We start from the raw sequence: 18,904 nt of genomic DNA, 5'->3' as shown, positions 1-18,904 counted from the left end.
CCCTGCATGAACTGAAGCATGGCTCTCAGCACTACTTCATCATATAAATGAAGTAAATGTAGCTATTTATTGGAAATTTGAAGTTGTAAGTAGAAATAACTTATTTATTGGTCAGGATGAGCAATATGTGTTTCGCATTTTTGAGAAACAACTAGCACTTTCCTAATTGCTTCCTGCCTGCATTCTTAATATATGCAAACATCAATATCTTGCATAAGGTAACTTGTCAACGAAGATAAATATAATTTATCAACATTTTGGAATAAGTATACATCCCTCTAAATACGTAAAATACACCATCTTGTTGTATGACCAACCACTACATACTTATTTTAAAGCAGAAAATATTCAACATAGGTTGAATACGAACAATTTGATACAAATTACAGTTGTCCTTTTCCTGAAGAAAAAGTTCTAAAAAAGTGCCACAAAATTAAGATATTTGCGTACTTGGAAACTCTTAGTGCAATTACACCTTTCAGTTTGGGCAAACAGTACTGCTCAATCTATTAATTTGTTTCAACTTATTTTCAATACCACAGTATCATCACTGCCATTATCATGCTGAAGTTAGTTTGTAAAGATATGGTTGAGAGAGCATGACGCACAAATGTATGTAGAAATAAATAAAAGTAGTAAATATTAACTTTATGACTTTAATAAATGCATTACATAAACAAAAAAGTGTCTTTCCAAGTAAAAAAAGTAATTAACAGGAATAGGCAATGATAAGAGACATATTATATGAGTACACACATTGAATACACTGATAAGATTTACAGTTCTGCCAACACTCTATTTTTTATTTTCTTCACACTTCTTTCACTTGGGCGGTAACAGAAGTGTTGGCCAAGGATAACATATTCATAACCATTCAGTTTGAACTTGAATAAGGAACTCTGCTTCGGAACCACTGAAATAAAAATAATACATACCTAATTAGACGAGAAATGATTGCTGAAAGACAGCGATGAATCCTCCCAATCAATCATTTATATTCTTTTCCATGACAAATTATTTCTTTATAACTTAGAATATCGAATTGAAATATTCAGAGTGCATGTATAGAATACACTCTTTACAACATTGACCTGTATCTCAGACATAAAAATTTAAAATCTGACAAAATACTGATTTAAAATTTCACATCCAGGATGCATGCCAAAATATCAAAAATTATCTATCACTTCCAAAATTTTCAAAAGAGTAACATAACATGAAAAACCTGGTTAAGTGATAGCGTTGTGTCCTCTAAATATTCATGATTTTATAATGTTAACTTGAAAACACATGAGTGGTCAATCGATAAATTCATAACACTCCCCTGTACCAACCCACTCCCTCCCATTCCGCACACACAAACATTTCCAAGATTATTACTCATTCAACGCTAACTTGTTTTCCTCCTACTCTCTCTTTCCCTTCCTCAGAATCCTTTTTCTCTATCCCCAAACACATTCACACATGCACTTGCCTTTCACCTCTTATCTTTCTGATACATAATGAATGGCATCACTTCTTCTCACAGTTTCCATCTGATTATTCCCATTGTCTTAGTTTCTTTCATGAATATGTTAGTTATTGGGCCACTGTAACTTTGCAATATGTGAACGCATTCAATAAAACAAAAAAATATGGGAAATAAAATATCCTCGCATGCTCTTCTTCAACAACTTGTAAACAAACCGCCATGTTGTTTATTTAAATAAATAAATTTAAATTAACAATCGTAGTGAGGGACGCAGAAAGAAAAACTAACATAGTTGTGTATGGAGAGAACTAAGAGATAGACGTGTTCTAAAAAGATCAGGAGAAAACTAACATAGTGGTGTATTGAGAGAGCTAAAAGAGAGACGTGTTCTAAAAAGATCGGCAGAAAGAAGAAAAGGACGCAGAGAAAAAGGAGGCGCCTACGAGAGAGGAAGATCGCGGAGGAAGAGATACGGCAGAACTCAAATCAGTTCGTACAAATCTTTTCCCTTTTACCAAAGATTTCCGTGGCGGGAGTTCAGTTGTATGTATAGACAATTTTTGATTGTGCACATTGGAACAGGAAGGGAAATTACGCAATATATTTGTATAATATCAGATTGTAAATTGGGCCTAATTAGTCTTATTTACGACATTTAGAATATAATTTGTAAAAAGTGATTTTGGTGCATGTTATTTCTTAATTAAATGTATTACTGTATGTACTCCAGGGTAACACAAAATAAGAAGTGGAAAGTGAGTTTTGTTACAAACTTCAAACTATTTTCTGACGATTCAAGTGTGCCTATCATGACACAATAAGACTTAAAATCACAATGGGTACAATGGACTGCCTTACAACTAATACTTCTGTGGCTAATGGCTGACATGATCATCTTAGTGACGATTTCAATCTTGAGCGGCACTCTGTCATCACATGCAAATGAAATGCATACAGCTTCAGGCTGTGCCACTGATTTTCAAAAATATCATTCAACAGCAAGCCCTCCAGAATTCACAGTGCATGGCAAAATGTTGGATCATCCGAAACATGCGTTATCATTTCAAGAGGATCCAAGTTTGTAGCTATCTGACTATTTATCTTTGTCTAACCTTGTTGGGTTTTTCCCCCCCCCCCCCCCCCCTTTGGCGAGTGTCGTCGCCCTTGGGATTTTCCAAGGCCCAGCGAAGTCCCTTTCGGCCCCCCCCTTTCTCATGGTCTCCGCCTAGGGGACTCCACTCACACCCTTTTGGAGTGAGGGAGTGTCGTTACTTGAGGGTCAGTAACCCTTTTACCCTAGCATCCATGCCTATGCCGACTGCGTGGGTGTTTGTCAGTGTTCACCAAAAGCCGGGAGCGTGTGGACGCAGAGTTTCGGCGTGCGCTTCCCCGCAAGTTGCGCGCGAATAAACCAAATTCGATTGAAGATGTCCTCGCCTTTCATTTCATCATAACCCAGGGCACACGTCCCCGCGTGCACTTCTTCTGCACCACCTTCGGGCCGGATTGCACGAACAAACCTAATTGCTCCACATAAAATCTCACTTTTTCGTCCAAAATCTCTGAGATAGAAGAGATTGGGGCGACCACTTTAGAGTGATTTGAATCCTCACAATTGGGGAGGGGACTGAATCCTGAGAAATATGATAATTACTTGACAAAATCCTAACCTATTCCGAGGCTCTCTGTGAAGCATATGAGTTAAAGAAGGTTTTACATGGGCAGGTTAGTTGAGCAAACTATACAACCTGAGAATTTCAAAAACAAAGACTATAGCATTTTTAGGAAGCAACCTGATACGAACAAAAATTGTTATTGAGGATCAAGTCTTGGAGCAAGTGTCGCACTTCCAGTGCTTAGGATATAACATATGACGAGGAAAAAGATATTGTAAAAAAGGTCAACACTTTCCAGAGAATATGTGGCACAATTAGAAGAACTCTAAAAAACAAAACAAGAAAAGAAACAAATAAAATTTTACAAAGTGATGGCAGTCCCTACTGTTCTCTACGGATCAGAATGTTGGGTACCAAAAAAGAATGAATTAAGGCAGATAGAATCATTGGAAATTAAATTTTTACGATTAGTAAAAATTTAATTTCCAATGTAAAAGGCTGTACAAGATTGGATAAAATAAGAAAAACCCAAATAAGAGATGAACTGGGAGTCCAGGCAGTCACTGACAAACTACAAGACTACTTCTCAATGAGAGCGCGAATTGAATGAGAAACTACTGCAATAGACATTTTCTCCTCTACATAAGTTCCATCTCAAACAAAGTTGTCCTACCGACAAATTTACTACACGTACAACTCATTTACATAATCCAAAGTGATGGGGCCAAAAAGTATTTTTAAAGGAATTTTGCTTGTTTCACAAATTGGGATGTATTTTTTAAAGGAAAATTATGAGCCATTGGATAAGCTATATTGCCACCCACCTTGAATCCGCCCCTGCTGGCAATTGAACTTTGCACTTTTCGATGCAAACTAATATATTGAACCAGACATTCTTATAGTTTCAAGGGGATACCTGAGCCTGCAAGACTGATTACATACATTGGGATTTTGATTTGTACTGATAGCAAGAGCAAGACATGAGGGTATTTGATTAATCAGTTATAGCAGAAAATTTGAAATGCATAGCATTCCTGCCACATGGATCATAAATGAATACCACTGTAATTCCAAAGTTCCAGAAATTCCAAAGTTGGAGAAACTTCATTCTTTTGAAAGAATGAAGTTTCTCCAGGGTTTCTTGTTATGGCTCTTAGAACCTCACTACATTTATGGTTCAGAAAGAAACGATAAATTAAGAGAGATGTTCCGCTGTACGAAAAAGTATAGGACTTTATTTTTCCCCAAACAATAGGAGGGAACACTCAAAATTAGAAATTGGATTTCTTTATTTAAAACCAAAAAGATGTGTATGAAAAATACGCACGCCAAATTTCAGAGCCAAATTCGATTTTTAACCGAGATAAGTAGCTTTAAAAGTCCGCTAGGAGCTTTGGCCACGCCCACGACGCGAAACGTACTTCTATTGGCTGACGCCGTGTGACGTGTGAACCTCATGAATGCCGCGGGATTAACGCTTCAATAAGCCGTAAAAACATTGGGTTCGTGGAAATAGTGGCCAAAATTTTATCATCATGGTGAAAAAAAACGTTAATTTTGTTCTGGCTGATTCTCGAAATGAGCTAACATTATCAACTGAGGCTCGATGAACAATTCTTTTGTCTCAAAATGAATAATTTCATTGAAATGAAGCTTCTTAAGATGAATGTTTACAGTTTTGATAGAGACAGTAATCACGGCAATCATAGTGGATGTTTTAATTTGTGGACATACCATCGTAAAATCCTTTACTTATTAATGGTTTTTAGTTTCCGGAAGTAAATTATGAAATAAATTAAAAAATGTGCTATAGTTATAGCTGTTTCTTTTAGGATTACCATTCAAATTTCGTTGGAACAGCATTTTTAAAGCAGAGGCCTCGAATTTGTCAACTGTGCTCCTGATACTTCTTCAAGTCAGTTTCGTACTATTAAAAATGATAAACAGTTGTCATCAAAATGATAGAGGAACTCAGACATGGGGATTTTTATGTGAAAATATCCGTTGGTTCCCATATATTTACATCTGAGTTACATGTGCAGTCACTTTCAAAAGTTTTAGGACAAAGTTTGTGCCACCACTTACGATTCTAAAGGAAATTTAGTATCCTATACTACTTTCGTAGTTTTCTACTGTGCTCCACTAACATTCCGCTTGTGAGTGAATATATATTGTAGCGAACCGTACAGAAAGTATTTTTTTTCTAATTATAATTGCCGAATGGGCATTTTTTGTTTTTGCTCACGCTACCGTGACGACTCGAGCAGGGGTTAGTCTTGGGGTCGGACATAGCGTCCTGCGACGTGTGTATGTGAGAGAGTGAATGAGTCATGTGTATGGTGGCCGGTGTGTTGGCCCCAGTTATCCAGGACCAGCTAGTGACCCATTTATTTCCGGCCCCAGTGAAATCACCCTCCCTCCCCACAACCATTTCCACCTGTGATTTTTCCCCTCCCGAGGAGTATAGGGAAGTGAAGGGAAGGCGTCGCGAGCATAATTGACTGGACGAATTAGGGGAAAGTTTTTGATGTGCGTGATCGCCATCATAGCTGAGAGCGGAGTATTTTTGGTGGCCAACGCTGGCATCAGCCCGGACGAGTTACGGCAGTGTCCCACGCCCGGTGCGAGAGGAGTTACCTCGGTGCCGTGGATCAGCTGATCCACCTTCTTGTGCTACAAACCATTTCTCCGTTCCAGCCTCAACAGAAAACTGTAAGAAAGTTCTTATATCATCTGTTTATGGTCAGACGACCGTTAATTTCCCCTAATCAGAAGAGAGAAATTGTTTTCTCCAAGATCATAGTGCATCGCTTCCTTTCAAATAACTTTAAGAAGTGCTCAGAAAAGCCAAGTTCAAAGAGAACAAAAAAAAACTTTATCCAAGGATACAAGTTGATGGTGGCCCAAATAATTCACATTAGATTTTTGTTGTTGTATTGTAACTTGTACTATTTTGGAGGGTGGGAAGCATCACGATATCATCATCGTCATTATTTTGTTCCGAAGTGGAATCATTTCAATCATATCATCCTCATCAGGGTATTATTCTTATTGTTTTGTTTTGTGAAAAATGTAATAATTCATGAAGGGTAAAATATATCTTGTATGTTTAAGAGTGAGTGATGATTTGTTTGACTCCAGTATTCCTTTGCTCGAGACGATCGTGATTATCTCCCCCCAAATCACGTAAGTGACGACGCGTACGGTCACAATATATATGCACCCAAAGGGATAAATTATTTTATACTGCAAAATAATCATTCCGCATCTATTTATACATGATGTAATGATTATTTCATGTGCATTTACTGCATACTTGAACCGGTTTACTTACTTTTTATAATACTTATTTTTTGAGTAATTTTAGGTTACCGAGGCGGCCAAGTGACCATCGATTTGAGCTGCGCTAGTGAAGGCTGAGGGATCGGGACTGTCTTTCATAATTTTTTCAGCTTGTTCTCTCGTTTTCTTCCTTATTTACAGGTTTTTTGTACATTTTCGTAATTTCTTTGACATCGCTAATATGCTTTAATTGAAGCTAATGCAAATTTTTTTAATTAATAAAAAAAAATAGGGGATAAAATCCTGACGTCGGCATTAACGTACAGTTTGAAGTCTGATGAGAGGAGTCACACATTACATTGTATAATTTGACACTTATTCTTTTACGATTAATGACAGTTCAAACTACTTGCTAGTATTCATTCAAGGCACATTTACCTTTGGTTTCTCTGTTTAGCTCTAAGATTAGAAAAGTTATTATTTACTATTTGTGCTTCTATTTATAAACCTGGCGGTACCGTGACTCAAATGTGCTTATTTCTGCTTGTTGTGAGTTATACGATATCGTAGTATTTCATGAAGTACAAATTTGTGATTATGATGTATTACTTTGTACTATTTGACACATCACCAGGTTAGCCTCAAAGACCCTTTCCGTTACAGTAGTTGGCTTTTAATGTGCAAGATAGAAACAAAGAGTGAAAACCGGGGAAAATATGTAGCAAATGCACTCGAAATAATCATTAAATCCAGCATAAATTGAAACATAATGATATATTTGCAGTTAAAAAGTAAAATTTCCCGTAGAGTGCGTATGTATTTAAGCACATACAAACTTTTGCGATGTGTGGCCAAAGACAACAAAAGAAGTAATGAAAACTAAATCCCATTGAGAAGCAGAAGAGATTTACATTAAAATGGCCCTCACAAATTCTATAACAGCCCATCTCTTAAGGAATATGCTGTCTCCGTGCAGCGTCGTACCACCGCCTTCCTTGGTCTGGGTCGTTTGGCACAACAAAAAAAATTCTTTTCTTTTTTCTTAAAAATTCTGTTTAACGAGAGGTAGATTCACATTAGACACACAGCAGTACACGTAAGGTTTCCTCCAACTCATTTAAAATTCTCCGTTTCATCTACCATTTATTTATACTCGAATAACGCCTACGATAATGCAGTCCTTATGCAAGAAATGCAGATATCATGAGGTTCACACGTCATCAACATGGCGTCGCCTGAGAAATACGTTTTTGGCACGGAATTCAAATTGAAACTTCAAACTCTTCTAGGGGCAAAATTCTTCAGCGCTCAATGGTAAAATTTGGTGAGAGGCTTTCTTACACCCATTGCTTTATAAATCAAGCATAATATTTGGTAGTGTAGTCCCTTCTATTGACGACTCAAATAAATGCTAGACGTGGAACTCAGTACATGATTTTATTTTTTTATGTAAACGGCTGTTGTCCTAACAGCCTCTGCCACATGCCAATTGAGGCAGTTAATAGAGTAGCATTTAGATGTATGTATAAGTGTACTACGTTGACCCATTTGGCCAGATTGGGCCAGTTTCAATTCTCATCCCAGAGTGACAAGATGTGAGAGTATGGGGGACCACATGAAGAAACAATGCATCTTCGGATCACTTCAGTGAAACCTTCATCCCCATTTTTGCAAGGGTTGAAACTTGTCAAAGGAAATATGAATAAATAGGGGAGGGGATAAAAGCCCAGAAAAATTCAATGCCCAACTTGGTGGACAAATACATATCCAATAAGATAATCAGTGCCGGTAAAAGTACTGAAAAAAAGTAACTTGGTTACTTTTATATATATAAATTACAGTTACTTCGTAAATTAAGAAAAGAAATTAGTACAAATTACTGACTTTAAAAAGTAATCTCTAAGATTACAGTTACAATTACTTATTGTAAGACTGTCCACTCTAGAGACCACTACTGAATATTGGAGCAAAAATGTGGAATAATAGAGTCATAGAAATTGCTAATTGCAATTTCACTTGCGATAAATTCAATTATAACTGGTGTAGCACCACCACAGGTGTCATATTTTGTACCATCACACGATATAAAAGTGGCTGAGCCTGAACAAGAAAATTATGGTACTCAGGGACTAGAAGTTATTTGTAGGCCTAGGTAAGTCAGTGGAATCAGTAAAGCAATCGTCGATTAGTAGCAAGTAATGAATACAACGAAAGTAACGATTCCTCTTTCACTGTAAGGAGTAAAATACAAATAAAAAATACATTTCGTAAAAATTAATCATTAAAAGTAAAAATTATGGCAAATGTGATAGCTATAAGTAATTTGATTACATTTACTCGATTACTTACTAATATTTAAGATAATTAACCCTTTCGCGCCTCTGTCCCAGGCCCTCGAAGGATTAAAAGCCCCTTCCCAGCATGAGTCCGAGGTCAACTGGCTAAAATATTAATGTTAAATATATGCAAATATTTGTTGTTCCCACAGATTTTTTTGCATTCAAAATGAATTTGGTTTTTTTTCTGAGCGTGCAGACATTTTAAACGAAGTTCTAATGTTGATATAGACGTATTTAGTATATTTACTACTTGTTCTATAACTCCATTGATATTAATGTTAGAATTTTGTTTGAAATTTCCAAAAAAAAGATGAATTCATTTCTAGCATTGTATTTTAAAAGTGCGCAACAAATATTTTCTGGAAAAAACACTGCAAATAACAGTAGTTGAACGCGTGGAGAGGATGGGAAAGGGTCGACCTGAGCACCCGAAGAAGGGATTGGGCTAGCGCTAAGGCGGATCACGAGGGGCGATTACGTCCGTGGGTCTATTGTGTCCGCCACAGTCACTTTTTTTGACCTGTTCCGCGCAGGCGAATTTGTTGGTTAGGGTAGGAAAATTCACGCCGCACAGGTGCAGCATTCGTAGTTTAGGGAAGAAAATCCTCGCCGCACAGGTGCAGCATTCGGCGCGAAAGAGTTAAGATGATCATCTTTTGAGTGATGGAAATATTGATCAGTGGTATGTCTATTGCACTGGTTGTTGTCATTTTTGGTTGTTCATATTTCCCATTGAAGACAAGTAGACATGCATGGTCACAAGCTAATTCTTGTGTGCTGGTTCTGGATGTAAAGAAGCACCTTAACCTTCTCGTGTTGAAATAAATGTTTGATACATGTGTACAGAATAAGCTCACTCATATTTTGACATTTTCACTGTAGTAATATTGAACTTATTTATAAATCAACAATTTCGAAGTGGTTCAGGTCACCTTAATTACTGATTATGGATTGCAAGATATTCTCAGAGTTGTTGAATATGCCAAATTAATAAAAATGCTTCGTGATTTTTTCAATGCTAGAAATTTTCGGGTATGAAGGCTCCTTCTTGCTGCCAAAAGTGTGACTTCACAAGTATGTGCTAGGGCTGCCAGGTGCATTGCAAAACAAGCGCTCACCCTAAAGATGATCGAGTTATGCCACCTTTTAAGATGGAATTGTGCTGAGAAAATGCTAAGGGGAAGAAAAGTTCTCCTTACCTCTAACAATATCGTCTTCTCCAATTATTTTGAAAGTGCCTCTTGTTTCAAAAATGATTATCCCCCCTAATCCAACCAAAGAACTACATTTGGACCTCACCACTTGAACATATGCCCCATGGTAATCGGCTTTCAGTAAACTCTGAGTGAACTGAGGCCAACGCTTGTCTTCGGGACTAGCTGTCCACCTGCAAGAAAAATGAACACAGGCCAGTATTACCTTGAAAAGGGCGCCATAATTTGGACTAAAGACGACAAAAAGAACTTAATTTAGCCCCAAAGAACATCGTATGTCTTTTCACAAAGAAAATTTCAACAAGGTACTTGACATAAACCATTCCATCGTGCAATGGGGAAAAAAACAATTTTCCATTGGCATTATCTATGAGAATTTTTCAACACTATACTTCAGCAAAGAATCGTACCCCTGGCGAAATTTTTTGAACACGAACTGTGCGCATTCTGTGTATTATGGAACACTTCAAGTGTACAGATTAGGTAAATTTTGCGTATGTGTGTGAATTCAGTGTCCCAGTACACATTTTTGAAGTAATTTTACACAACAACGAAAGAGTAAGACGATTGAGTGGATAAGGGAAATGTATTAAACATGTGAACAGTCGTTTACAATTCATTGGATAAAGTGATGCAAGAATCAGAATAAGTGAAAAAGGCTTACCCTGTTTTCTCCAGGAATTCCACCGCCAAACATTTATTCATGTAATCTTTCCATAACTCGTGTAATGCGATGAAGTCACGGAACTTAAACGAATACTTTTTAATTTTGAATAAACCGAGTTTCCTTTTTTCTCTCAAAGATAGCTCTTTCTTGGCATTCCTCTGTGATATTTTACGGCTGTCAGCATTCCTTAGTTTACAAAGTATAATATTTCTTTTTAATTCCTTATCTATACCTTTCTGATCAGATTCAGGTAAACTGGTCTCGAGGAAGCGCTGCAAAAGCGACTGACCTGTTTCTTCACTACTCTGATTCAGTCGCAGTTTTTGTGCAACTTCTGCAGGAAGCTTAGAGTAAAGCATTCCTGCAAACAAAAATCAAAATTTGTAAGGTAAAATATGACATAGGAAAGTACAATAGAAATTTAAAACAAGACTAATATTACGTGGATCCATCTTATCGTAGTGAGAGTGTGCGTAATAATATTTTCAGCGAGTAAGGCTCAAACCACGTCGGTCGAAGACTCACAATAATCTTTGCTCACCGCACAACAACATGGGCACCCACCCCCTTCCCTACCTCGACGAATGACGGCGTGCTGGTCTCATTTGTTTTTCGACTGAGAAGAAAAGCGTATGTTTTGAAAGCGCACCAAAATTTTTGTAATTATTGTGGGTCTATTGTGGTTATTGTCCAGTTAATGTCAACATTAGAATTCTTTGGACCGTAGATTTGACTTCACCTAAGGCTGCTTATTATGGCCGCATATAGCGTTGTTAATATTTCGAACATCTGTTAAATGCGGTAGAATGAGTAGATTCTATTCATGCCGAGTCGTCAGTGCTTTTGGCTTAGATTTCCCGTAGTCGAAGTAATTATAAACTATAATGACACCAGATAAATGGTTTCTTTATTACGAGAAGATTGTGATAACATTAAAGGAACAGTTTGACATTTTGTTGGAAGAGAGCTATGAGTACTTTAGAGAGTCAGCGCACCAAATTGGATTTGCGATTCTTGGTTACCTATTGTTTTGCGCTGTATTCTATTATGTATGTGCGTATGCTAGAGGTACATCTGAACGTGGTACCTTGAAAGGCGTGAAAAGAGTGTTGTTTATCACTGCACATCCGGACGATGAGTGCATGTTCTTTGGACCAGTCATACTAAAACTCTCACAACGCAGGGACTGTGAACTGTTTTTACTATGCCTTTCTACAGGTTGTTAAGTCTGTTTCAAGTTATTGAGATAATAGTAATTATATCATTAAACTCTTTTATCCATTACGCCTCTCCTCAGGAAACAAAGACAACAAGGGTTCCATTAGGAAGAATGAAATATGGGCTAGCTGTGAAATTTTGGGGATTCCCGAGGGAAATGTTACAATATGCCAGTAAGATATCATATGACGTGATTGTGATGAGTCTTTATTATATGAAAACAATTAACGCTATGTTGTTTTTTACCCAGAAATTCATTGCTACCCGATGATCCTAATGTGCACTGGAAAGAAACAGTAATAGCCGATTTAATATTGCGTCATGTGGAGTCCCTTGTTATTGATACGGTTAGGACTCGGTTTCCATTATCATGAAGTTCTTACTTTTAATGTGTCATTAATTTTAGTAATGCTGTCTTTATTTTCTTGCAGGTTATAACTTTCGATAAACTAGGTGTCAGCCGTCATGCCAATCATTCGTCAATTTTCTATGCCACTGCATTTTTGTGCATGGAAAAGAAACTTCCTAAATGTAATGTCTAATTTATCATGCACTTTTGTCCTTGTTAATACTCTTGTTAACTCATAACTTTTTCTTCCAGATTCGAGAGCATATGCTTTGGATTCCATTAATATTCTGAGGAAGTATTCATCTTTTCTTGATGCACCAATAAGTTACCTGTTATCGTCCTACTGGTATATCGTAACTTGGAAAGAAGCTGTGGTGATACAGGTGGGCATTAATTCTCATGACTATCAAAGTAACTTAGTCATAATCATGATGCATGCACTCTTTCCTCAATGTAAATATAACGCCTCAAACCATTAATGCCATGGAATTATTTGCTTTATGTTGTGTGTTTTCCTTTCATTACCCATTCAGAAATTTCTACTATTGTACGTTCTATTTCAGGGGGCGATGAAAGCTCATAAGTCACAGTATGTGTGGTATCGGAAACTCTTTGTAACTTTTTCCAGATATGTCATCATTAATACCCTAAAGGAAATTGAAATAGTGGATTTAGAACTGGACCTTCTGTTGAATGAATAGAAAATTTATTTAAAATCTTAAAACTAGATTTTTCTGGAAACCGAGTGAATGGTTAATTAGGTGCTAACGTTGTTTTGTTTGTACATTTGCAGCTATGCATTCATTATTAAAGTTAATCGCACTGTTCATATCTAACCAAAACCATACGTGATCTGTTCACTGCCATTGTCAGGGATTGTTGATGTCGATGTTGAATTGCTTTAGTTTTGAGTGAAAATGTTTTAGTGTCTTAGTTGAGCATTCTAGATTAATTAATCAGTGCTATTTTTGATTAACCGAGGTAATGAAAATATATATTTACAATTCAAAGATTGCTGGCCTGAAAAGAGTGTATGGCCCATTGATCCATGCATTAATTCTTAAGACTTACATATAGAAAATGTTCATATAATGGATTGATGAAATATTTATATTTCTATAAATTTTATTGAAAATTTTTATTTCATGTATGAATGTAATCGTATCCAATTGAGTACCAAAGCTTTCTGTTGCACTGCTCAAGTACAAAAGTTATCGTCTTCAATATGTGCACAGAAGTAAAAATGTGTATGGAATGATTAATTAAGTGTGAGTGTGAAATTTTTGCAACTTTTGTAAGAATTATATCCATGACATAATACATATTTTGACTGAAGATTGTTGGAAATTTATTGCTACAGTTTTTCATTGTACATAATGAAGCATTCAGAATTGGTTTATACCATAACTGAAATAATAATATGCTTGAAAGGTATGGAAGGTTGTGTGAGTTTCCCACGGGGTTAATTATCTCACTGAAGACACCGTATCAGACCATCAGTCTGGTTCGTTGGTACATACGTATTTGGAGGAGGTTAATGGCAGCTTAGGTCCATTTTGGCATAAAGAAGGGTGGGGAGTAATGTGACTTTGGCATTAGCCTAATCTTAACACAAGTTGCCAAGGGGACCATACTAGGAGGCTATAGATTTAGATTGCTTGAGCCATTGATTATAGACATCTTCAGAATCACTTGGAGGACATCATTTTAGAACAGCACAATTTTTCTTGGTTCAACAAATGGTAATTATAGTTACCATACCAAAGGATAGTTTCCAAGGTTGTAGAGTTTTTGGTGCAAGGATAGGCTGTAGAAGGCTGGGAGCAATTGCAAAAAGAGCTCCATGTGCCTGCCTCTGTGGGAATATGCAAGAGAGCAAGGGCATTACCCGAATGTTCCCCACTGCATTTCACGAATATTTCCAAAGACAGGCATGACTGCCTCAGGGATTGAATGCCAGCGAACTGTGGTGGCCAGCCAGCCAAGCGGTCCATGAGCAGAATAGCATTCGCCTGAGGGAAAACCCCATTGCAGGCCCTTATACCCTCTGCCACCCCCACGATTCTTGCTGGAGGGGTTATTTGAGATGGTCAGGTCAGAGAGCTGAAAACAAGGTATAAATGTGAATGGTCACCATCTGAAATGTCCTTAAATTGGGTGGCTCTGAACATGGAACCCACATGGTCATAGGGCGTGAATGGGAGGGTTTGGAGTTTAAGAAGGGGAGTGTTTGGGCTTACCGTTTGCCTGAAGACCTTTGGGCCTGTTATCTCCGGAGCGGCAGTCACCATAAGGGGAAAATTTTCAGAGGGGCTTACCCCGTAGGCTTTCCCCTTCAACCCCTGTAGCTGTGTGTGCCTGGGTCATTCACAATCAACCTTTATATGAGTGGCCTCCTGTTGGTTGAGAATGTAAACTTTATTGTTTTACACCTTATAGCTATAATGGGTTCGTTCTCAAATTTTCTTTCATTGTAGATTGTGATAGAGTTTAAAAATTAAGAGGCATGTATTTATCTCTTTGCTACCTACTTTTCCTGCTATTTGAGGACAAAAATCAAAGACATTAACCCTATTGCAGATGAGTTGCTGATGTTATGATATTTTGCCAAGCGAACCATACCTTGGCCCCATGTGATTTCTTGTTCACACACTTGTTAGCAAATCTCTCTCAAAATGTGCAGATCTATGTTTACAAGTTATCAAGCTGGAACTCTAGTGACATCATCAACTCAATGACATATGGGTTCTGTCAACTTTCAAATAAAAAAAAATTCTACCTTATATGAGAATGGCCGAATGAGGAAGACCTTTAGTCATTTATGTGTAACATCTGCCTAATTATTTTAAGGAATTGTGATTTTTTTGTGTGTGTGAATGACCCTATTGCCGCAATTGATAAACAAGTGTAAAAGTGACTTGTGTAGACCCCCTCTCTGGTTATTTTACTCTTGTCATGGCTGTGATTAAAACTTGGTATTTTATAAAACAACTTGCTATTCAGGAGATGAATGCCCAATCAACTGCACTGCTTGGTTTTCCTTTAGGTAAGGGTCTGTATCAGGCAAATGACCTGAAATTGTCTTCAATTCATGGCATGTGGGTGGCCAATATATGCTGGTAATTGTTGTCAATTAGGACACATCATAAAACAAAACATTTCATTAAGTCAGCGATACATATCATTTGAATGATGCTGACAGTTAAATTCATCAATGGTTATTATGAAATGCCATTATTCAGAAAAATGGCTTGTCAGAGGATATATAGGATACTGAGCTTGTGGTCTCCTCAGAAGATGTGTTGCAGATAGTCACGACAAGGGAAATTTTTTTTAACACATTCCGTGCTGACCGTTTTTTGCAGAAAATGCCCTGTGGCTGACTTTTTGGCAAAAATTTGTATTTTTTTATTTTAACGACGTGATCTTATGATTTGTGATGCCTGCTACATGTTTTCGCACTTTTTTATTTTAAATAACCCTTCATTTGTTAAAAATTTGAAATTTAAATTTTCTTAGTATCCTGTCAAACTTTTGATACCTTCCCGCAACACACCTACATGTTTCCCACATTTCTTTGCTCTTTGTCAGTACTGTAGCAAAAAACCGTTCAGACTTCATCACTTTCTGGAAAAAACTAATGGAAATAGTAATGCAGCAAACATTATTTTTATAATCTGGAAATGATACATTCAAATACGATTTTAAATGAAAATATTGCGAGTATAACCAATATTTCCAGCAAAAGTGTTGCTCCCTTTGGTGGAAAAATTATTATGAACGATATGATATCCTCTGGATAAGATTTTATAATGATATACATTGGTTTATAAATGAAAGGGAAAATTTGTGTAAACGAAGAATTGTTGCAATGAAACATATTGTTTTACAAATCAAAAATTGACCAGCATTTTTAGAATAATTTTTCAGTTACTAAATACTTCGCATAAAATAATATCTTTTTAAATAAATATTGAAATAGAAAATATAAAAGGTAAACATTAAAAATATTTTTTTCCCGCTGGGTAAATAATTTTCTGCATCACAAATTCTTGTGATACTTCTGGAAACAGTCAAGACACAATTGAGGATCAGATAGGCAGGTGGGGCTATAATATGATGTATCCTGGTGGACATGCTTCTTGAAGCACTGCCTACATCTCTTCTATTTCGTCTTTTCTGTCTATCGTGTTTTTCATATAATCGGGGAAATGTCCTAATAAGCCCTTGGTTTTGGTTGAGGCAGGCTAGGATGACTATCTCCTCAAAGGGATCGAAGGTACAGATATTGTCATAAGAGATTCTATAACTAGAATTAGAAAGTCGATGAGAGGAATTTTTCAAAAATTTTCTTTGAATAAAAATTACGTTTCAGCAACAGTGATTTCAGTAGGTGGATTCCCAATTTTTAGTACCATTTGATGAATTTTCTTTCAATGGGAAAGTAAGACATCATTTGATCCCAATGATCGATGCCACAATTTTAATTGCTATATTCAACCACCACCTGTGGCTTTCTTGGCGTGCACCCTCGCCTTTTCGTAGATTCGTTCATTTTTTGCCCTGAATTCAGCGATGATCATCCGCACTTCCCTCTTATCCGTCCACCTTAGGATACCGATTTTATACTCATGAAAGGCCTCCACCACCTCACCTTTCTTTAATTTGTAGCAGAGCACCAAAAGAGGAATAACTTTCTTGCCTCTCCTCAGTGTCCCCGTCAAGTTAGGTTTCCCATTTGGATGGAATCTAGAACTGGCTACACTGTTATAAAAGTTATCAATATGAAAGGATTAGCCTCAGTCAAAATGATCCTCCATCATTTCTTTACCATCTTCTCCAAATGCACTTTTCCAGACACTTCTGAGTTGGAGGACCTGCAGCGCCAAACCCTTTGCTTCCGTCAACATATACAACTTCATTGCGTACCTGTAGCGCTTTCCCCTCATATATTCACTATATCCCAGCCTAGCTCTCCATGGAATCATAGACTCTTCCAAACTTAGGTCACGTGAGCGGGTCACTACTTTTTCCATTGTTTCCTTGAATGCGTCTATATGGGGCTAATTTTGAATAATCAGTGGGCCAGAGGAGTGTTAGAGTCAGAGAACGTAGATAGGTTCTTGTTGATTTGAAGGGCTTGGAGAATTGATATGAATTGATCAAGCGACTTCTCTCTCCTGAAGCAATGCAAGTCATATAAATATCAAGATTTTCAATTATTGGAGATACGGGAGATTTGGATAATTCTAGCACGAAAAATAAGGCCAAAAAGTGGGAAAATTCTTCTATGATTAAATATTTCCATCTAGTAAATTTCCTTCAGGACACGTATTGCCCATTTTATATCCTCGGGCCGGATCAGTTTCTCCGAGTTCGGCGGCATGTGACTGGGTTAGTGGAAATTGTTCTTTTAGGCATTTTTTTGTTGGGGAGGATGCCAAATAGAATGCTTGTAAGTATTTCGGATATTATGGAAAAAATCAAGTAATGAGTCTCTAATTCAAATGCTAGTGAACATAAGGATGGGAAAGTCTAGCTATTGTGCATGAAATGTAAATATTAAAAATAAATTGCAATGTGGAACCAGGACTTTACTGAAGTTATTGTAAAATTTATGCAAATATATTATTTCATGCATAGCAGCAAATAAACATAGGGATAACAACCAATTTTGCCATGATGAAATCATAGCAAATAAAATTCACTCTGAAACTTTAAAAGTATAAGAACGGAAGCATTTATTGTTATCGTAAGGATAAAAATACACATACCTGAAGTATGTCCGAAATTAGGCAACCAGCTAAGCAATTTACCACGATAGCGTTAATTGACGTTAAAAATGAAAATATGTAACAACAAGGGTAAAATATCTGTATTCCTTCTTGTAAAAACCAATTAAATAAACACAATCTAATCATTGTGTTAAAAGTCATAAAGAAAGATAAAATACCTTGTAATAAAGTAATTACCTATCCTCGTCAAATGTAAAAGTATCTTTTTATTATTTCGCTTTGAATATTTGTTAAAGTCTTTTTTTAAGGTATAAGAACAATTGTGAGAATATACAACTGTTTTCTGCATTATAAAATGAAAGTAATAAAAAAATACATTGTAAAAAGCCACCCCCAAAGAAGTCCTTGCAGAGCAAAACCGGGTAAAATAGAAAAACACAGAAAAAATCGAAAAAATTTTTTTTTTCGGAGCTTTCCGCACGGCAAACAGGCGAAGAGTGGTAACTGACCCTCTCCCATGCCCTAACAGCGGTGGCTGGCGCTCAGGGCGGAATATAACGCAAAAGGGAATCATGACGTAGCGTCTACGTCATCAGTCACTGGGTAGTGGCTGCCATGACGTAGACGCTACGTCATCAGCACGGAACTTGTTAAGGGGGCTGAAGTCTCCAAATCCTCCCCTATCCCCTTGGTTATGTGCTTGAACTATATGATAAATGCTCACTCAAACTTTTTTTTTAAAAACATGAGAAGAATTCCCACTGAATCACTGGTCATCACCAGGAAAGCCTTTGTTCAATTGTTGTACAACTTAATTGCATGTTCACATTTGTGGGATCACTATGACTTGGTTTGAAGAAGTTTTACTGTGGCATTTGCTCTCTGAGTTGATAATCATTGAATAACTTTACAATTTTAATGTGTTACCTTCAGTGAGAGAGGATTCCCCTAGTCATTAGAGGTTGTTAGGCAATATTCTCTTGGATGCCTTTCACCGAACCCAGAAAGGATGC

General features: G+C 36.9%; 2 protein-coding genes and 1 pseudogene across 3 annotated transcripts; 2 read left to right on the top strand and 1 right to left on the bottom strand.

Annotated features, from left to right (window-relative positions):
• Positions 1-642: 642 nt before the first annotated feature.
• On the bottom strand, positions 643-11,159 carry LOC124156508 (ribonuclease P protein subunit p29). Of its 2 annotated transcripts, none has more exons than XM_046531088.1 (4): positions 11,115-11,159; positions 10,587-10,950; positions 9,908-10,095; positions 643-913 (listed from the first exon to the last, which is right to left on the bottom strand). In XM_046531088.1, exons 2-4 carry the CDS (start codon positions 10,946-10,948, stop codon positions 777-779), a joined length of 687 nt encoding a protein of 228 aa, XP_046387044.1. In that variant the 5' UTR covers positions 10,949-10,950; positions 11,115-11,159; the 3' UTR covers positions 643-776. The 2 variants fall into 2 exon arrangements, with proteins under 2 accessions (XP_046387044.1, XP_046387043.1); XM_046531087.1 differs by having other exon boundaries at positions 11,032-11,151.
• Positions 1,942-2,054, top strand: LOC124156669 (annotated as a pseudogene).
• A 69-nt stretch (positions 11,160-11,228) lies between the features above and the next one.
• On the top strand, positions 11,229-13,491 carry LOC124156507 (N-acetylglucosaminyl-phosphatidylinositol de-N-acetylase). Its single transcript, XM_046531085.1, has 6 exons — positions 11,229-11,807; positions 11,887-11,980; positions 12,058-12,154; positions 12,239-12,338; positions 12,409-12,539; positions 12,720-13,491. The coding sequence occupies exons 1-6, from the start codon at positions 11,474-11,476 to the stop codon at positions 12,855-12,857; spliced, it is 894 nt and encodes a 297-aa protein (XP_046387041.1). The 5' UTR covers positions 11,229-11,473; the 3' UTR covers positions 12,858-13,491.
• The last annotated feature ends 5,413 nt before the right edge of the window (positions 13,492-18,904 follow it).

The sequence above is a fragment of the Ischnura elegans genome, chromosome 3 (assembly GCF_921293095.1).
Source record: "Ischnura elegans chromosome 3, ioIscEleg1.1, whole genome shotgun sequence".
Taxonomy (NCBI): Eukaryota; Metazoa; Arthropoda; class Insecta; order Odonata; family Coenagrionidae; genus Ischnura; species Ischnura elegans.
The sequence above is the reverse complement of the archived record's forward strand: the minus strand, read 5'-3'. Positions and strand labels throughout refer to the sequence as shown.

Excerpts from the sequence above, each read along its gene's own strand:
- LOC124156508 (XM_046531087.1), bottom strand. Across the intron at positions 10,096-10,586 it reads GAATTCCTGGAGAAAACAGG|GTGGACAGCTAGTCCCGAAG; the intron begins GTAAGCCTTTTT and ends TTTTTCTTGCAG. Across the intron at positions 914-9,907 it reads AGAAGACGATATTGTTAGAG|TGGTTCCGAAGCAGAGTTCC; the intron begins GTAAGGAGAACT and ends TTTTTATTTCAG.
- LOC124156507 (XM_046531085.1), top strand. The coding sequence starts at position 11,474 with ATGACACCAGATAAATGGTTTCTTTATTACGAGAAGATTGTGATAACA. Across the intron at positions 11,808-11,886 it reads TTTACTATGCCTTTCTACAG|GAAACAAAGACAACAAGGGT; the intron begins GTTGTTAAGTCT and ends GCCTCTCCTCAG. Across the intron at positions 12,540-12,719 it reads AAGAAGCTGTGGTGATACAG|GGGGCGATGAAAGCTCATAA; the intron begins GTGGGCATTAAT and ends GTTCTATTTCAG.